The 5,297-nt window shown below is 28.5% G+C and overlaps 1 protein-coding gene across 1 annotated transcript; it reads right to left on the bottom strand.

Annotated features, from left to right (window-relative positions):
* Window positions 1-869: 869 nt before the first annotated feature.
* Window positions 870-1,478, bottom strand: LOC117173874 (zinc finger MYM-type protein 1-like). Its single transcript, XM_033362521.1, has one exon. The coding sequence runs from the start codon at window positions 1,476-1,478 to the stop codon at window positions 870-872; it is 609 nt and encodes a 202-aa protein (XP_033218412.1).
* Between the last annotated feature and the right edge of the window lie 3,819 nt (window positions 1,479-5,297).

The following is a 5,297-nucleotide window of genomic DNA, read 5'->3' as shown; positions in this document are numbered from 1 at the left end:
TGTTCTAGGAAAAACATTTTCTTTCGCGCTTTTGTCGTTGCGAATTTTTCAATTATGTCGTCAAAACACAGTGATTTCAGGAGATTTCTCTCTATTGTTAATAAACTAAGTCCTACTAATCGCTTTTCGTTCATGGTCGATCGTCGAACGGACTTGATCCTAGATAATGTGGAAAAAGATCTTTCGGCTTCGCAACTAGTAACAGGAACAGATAAGAAGAGTCTAAATGCTATATGAACATTTGGAAAAATCGATTTTGTGTCAGAGTCTACCATCCATTTGAAAATAGTTACAGCTGGTAATTTTGCCTTGTCTTTGTGTTCAGATTTCAGTGATGGAAAAAACTTATGCAATTCAGAAGCTAATGTGTCTTCCAAATCAGCAGGATAAAATTCCACAAGTTTATCTGCGCATCTTTTTACTCCATTTAAATCAATATCTCGTAACTTCGTAAGAAAACCAAAAAGTTCTGCAATCTCGTTATAAGCAGAACATCTTTTTTCAATTTCTTCTCTCAGTTTTTCCACCATGACTAAAAAGCTTCCAGTTTTGAACTTTTCTCTACCCGTTAAACTTGGAGTAGTTTGAATGCTACCACCTGGCAGTTTCCTTCTTTCAATTTTAATTCGCTTATTTTCATCCTGATAATGCTTAGTAACAAAGCTAGACAAATTCATGGCCGATTCAACAATTTTTTCGAACTTATCTGGCAAAGATTCTAAAATGTGAACTAAAGACTTGAGCATGCTGTTTCCGATGAAAACGTCTAATTCTACCGCCTGCAGAAATTTGCTAGTTTTATTGAAGCGATCAAGAACCTCATGCCAAAATACAATCATGAAGGCAATTTCCAGTTTTCTCATTTGGCTTTAAAGGACAGAGGCCTCAAATCGAGCATCAGGCTTTTCGTCGTTACTTTCAACAAACACCGAAAGAGCGGCATATATCCCTTCGCAGTTTCGAAATATAGCAGAAGTAGCATCAACGTGACAAGACCATCTAGTTTTCGATAGACTTTTGAGAGAAGAATCAGAATTGTTCATTAATATTTCCCACCGATGTGTAGATGCGACGAAACAAGCGTAAAGCCCGGCTACAAATCCAAAATAAGTAATAGCGTCAATGCATATATTGACACTGTTTGTTCCAACCAAAGAGTGAGCATTACATGGAACATATAAAGCTAGTGGATTTACTTCTTTAATACGAGCTTGTACTTTAGCATATTTGCCAAACATGTTACTTGCATTGTCGTAAGATTGGCCTCTGCAGTTACTAATGCAAATCCCGTTATCGCTTAGCACATTCAACATTTCTCGACTCAATAAACCTCCTGTGTGACTTAAAATTGGCAAGAATGGTAAAAATCTCTCATACACTTGGCCATGTAAATAGTAACGAATAATTATAGACAATTGATCAACGTGAGAAACATCTGGTGTTAAGGCCGCAATAATACCAAAGGTTTTTGCCTCCATTATTTCTGTGAATGTCCGATCAAATACTTTTCTGGCTATCAAATAAATAAATTCTTCACATATAGTCTTTGACAAAAAAAGAGACATTACCCCGACCTATATTGCCATATAAATCTATGTGCTTCGCTAATAATGGATCAAGCTTAGCTAGTAGTTCCAAGAGCCCTAGATAATTTCCATTATCGGGAGATCCAAATTCTTCATGTGTTCCACGAAATGCAAGACCACATTCACACAGAAATCGTACAACCTCCACCAAACATTCTAATATTTCTCTCCAATATTCGACTTCGGTTTTTATTTGCAATATTGATGCATCATCCATATGAGGTGTATTGCTTAAACGCGCAAACCAAACAATCATGCAGTTTTTGTGTTCAGTACTATTTTCGTCAGCAGTACATTTTTCATGTAAATGCTTCCAATCAGAGCAACCTAACTTCACAAAAGTCTTTTCGTGATTTTTAGAAAATAATTTACAAGCACAATAAAACACGTTTCCCTTAGATTCAGAGTATATCAGCCATTTACGTTCATGCGTTTCCTGATTAGCCAAAGTTCGTTTGAAAAACTTCAGAGTTAAGGATCTAGTAAATTTTTCATGTTTGTACTGGCGAACAGAAGCAGAGAAATTACTATTTTATTTTTGAAAATATTCACACCCTTTATCTAGGATTATGTTACGAACAGAATCATCATTCATAGGCCATAACCATAGTGCTGGATCTTTGCTCACCTCATCTACAATTTACAAATGAACATAAACAAATCTGTTCCATATTTTTTCACATTTAAGATTTTTAAAATAGATTTACAAGCAGTTTACTTTTTAAAACTAAAAAAAAAATCATCTTTATTTTAATTATAAGTGGAAAGATAAAGATCAAGTTGCATGCATGAAATTCAACATAAAAATTTTTAAAGGGATGCAAATTATACCTGTAAATGTAGTCAAATTCGTCGTCTGTTGTTTAGGATTTTGATCTGCGCTATTTGAAATCTCGAATTCATTTTGTACATCGCATATTTTCAAACTATCATTGCTTTCTTTCTTATCTTCACATTCTGCAATGAGTATGTATTATTTTACCAAAACTTAAATATCATTCAATTTGATTTAAAGTTTCAAAAATCTAAAAGGTTATATGGCAGTTCTTTACTTCATTTGAATAATTTATAAACTGTCCCTAAATATTTTTTCCTGAATTTAAATGCAAGTTAGTCTGAGTGTATGAGAAAGTTTGATTTTGTCGCAGTGTCTACAGCTAAACTAAGAAAATATAACAATAAATAAACCATTACGAAGCAAATGACAACTAACCTAGAAAACAAAAGCCACACAAACTAACATGCTTATCATGCAAATAAATCGTAGAAATAATTTACATGCCTAATATTTCGGAAGTTTTATTTACTAAACTATTAAATTCGACAATTTCCTACAAAAAAAAATTCAACCAAAAATGATACAATTAAATTTTTAGTATAAGAACATGTCTTCTCAACAAAAATAATCGAATTTCTATCAAAACAGTTAAATTATCAACCAAAATAGTTATTTTAAAAAATTTCAATTTTAAAATAGTTTCACTTTCGATGGGAGAAATGAATTTTCAACTAAAAATTGTTTTTAAAAAGACATATAATCGAATTTACAACACAATAGTTCAATTTTTAATCATATAGTTAGATTTTAATTTAAAAAATTATTTTTTAATCAAAAATGGAATGGAATGAATTCTGAAAAAAATTTAAATCGTTTGAAAATTTTCAATAATTTTTATTTATAAAAATGTACTTCAAAAAATATCAAAAATATTTTGAAACACATCAAAATATTTCCTAAAATTCAAAAGATTGTAGAAGATTTTAAAGCAAAATGTTTCAATTTGATAAGATTAAAAAGTTTTGAAAAACGTAAATAAACCAGTAAATTCAAGAAATATTTAGAAGAATGGGAAAAATTCAAATCTAATTTTAAACTTAAATTTTTTAGAAACGTAGATTTTCAAAGATTTCGAAAAAATAAACTTTAGAATCTTTCAGAGAATTCAGAAAGATTTCAAGGAGATAAAATTATTTTTCTTAAAATTCCTTGTGAAAAATTTAAAAGATTATGAGTCAATTTTTTCACATCTGGAATTAAGGAACACAATTCTTATTAGCCCTTCTTGTTCAATTTTGTTACACATTTTTTAAAATTATATGTTGCTTTAAAAATCTACTTTTAAATTTGAGAAAGTTTAAGAGATATTCAGAAATTTTGAAAGGATTCAAATAAAATTAAAACTTTTAAAGATTTTTCAATAACCTTGTAAGTTTTCACGAAAATAAAAAAAATTATTCGAAGTTCCTAGAAATAATTAAAATAAAATTTTATTTAGAAAAATTAATTTTAGGAGATTATTTTAAAGTATTTCAAAACATTCGAAAATACGTCAAAAATTGTCGAAGTATCTGAAAAGTTTTAAAGGCAATTTTTTTTTAATTTTGAAAAATAAAAAAAAATCAGGAAAAATTTGAATTATTTTGAAAGATTAGGAGACCAGACAAGATTTGAAAAAAAAAGAATTATTTTCCTAAATAACGTGTGAAAATTTTGAATAATTTTTTATTTTGTAAAATGTGCTTTGAAAGAAAATTAAGGAAGATTTTTAAGCACATCAAAGAATTTCCTAAAATCTCGAAAAAGAGTGTAAAAGGTTTTAAAATCAACATTTTTTAATTCGATAACATTACAAATTTTTTAAAAGTGCAAATAATCGAATACATTCAATAAATATTGAGTAGAATTGATGAGATTAAAAAAGAATTTAAAGTTCAGAGGAGTTTTAGAAACGTAGGCTAAACTGATTTAAAAAACTGAAAAACCTAAAAATTCATGTAGAAGAATAAGAAAGATGCGCCTGGAAATTGTGTACAATTATCAGTCTTTAAAATTAAAGTTCGAATGATTTTTTAAAAATTACTTTCAGCACATTTCTTCTCAAGCAGAATCCCCGATTTTAATCGCAAGAGGTTCAATTATCTCCAATCAGAATAAGTAATTACAAAAATTTTGAAAATTCAAAAAAGATAACTTGGAATAAGTACGATGAGATTTAAAAAAAGTTTATTTTATTTATACATAAAATTTGTTTAATTATTTCAAAAAATATGGAAACATTAAAAATTGTAGTATTTAAATACACTTAACATTTTAGACTTTTATATTAAATTTTGATAAGATATAATAGATACGTATGTGAAATGAAAAAATAATAATAAAAGTCGATAAACGAATAATTTTTTTGGAATGAATTCTAACAGAAAATTGAAAAAAGGTTACAAAACCTTTTTTATTATTTCCTAAAATGTCTAAAAAGTACGTAAAATATTTTGAAGCAAAATGTTGTCATTTTTCCATATTACTTAACTTTAGAAAAATTAAGGAACCTAATTCTTTCAAATTTGAGTAAGTTTTAGAGATATTCAAAAATTTTGAAACGATTCGAAAATAACACAGGCCCACAAAAAAAACAAAAGTGTCTGTGCAATTGACCAGACCTATATATTCTTATGTATTTTTCGACGCTGAATCCGAATTTTCAATAAAAAAAGTAGGGTCCAGCTACTTTTTTATGGGGTTTTGCTCGAAAAACCTCATTTTTTACGGTTTTTTCATGGTTTTTTTTTAATAAAAAAAAATAAAGAAAAATTTTATTTTTTGACTTCAGAATCGAATTCCACGGGAAAAAATACATCGAAAACCATGTTTTGATTTTTTTTTTACAAAAATTTCAACCCACCATACGGCGATGAAAAGGCAGAAAATCGCGA

This window comes from Belonocnema kinseyi, chromosome 5 (genome assembly GCF_010883055.1).
Source record: "Belonocnema kinseyi isolate 2016_QV_RU_SX_M_011 chromosome 5, B_treatae_v1, whole genome shotgun sequence".
Classification (NCBI taxonomy): domain Eukaryota; kingdom Metazoa; phylum Arthropoda; class Insecta; order Hymenoptera; family Cynipidae; genus Belonocnema; species Belonocnema kinseyi.
The sequence above is the reverse complement of the archived record's forward strand: the minus strand, read 5'-3'. Positions and strand labels throughout refer to the sequence as shown.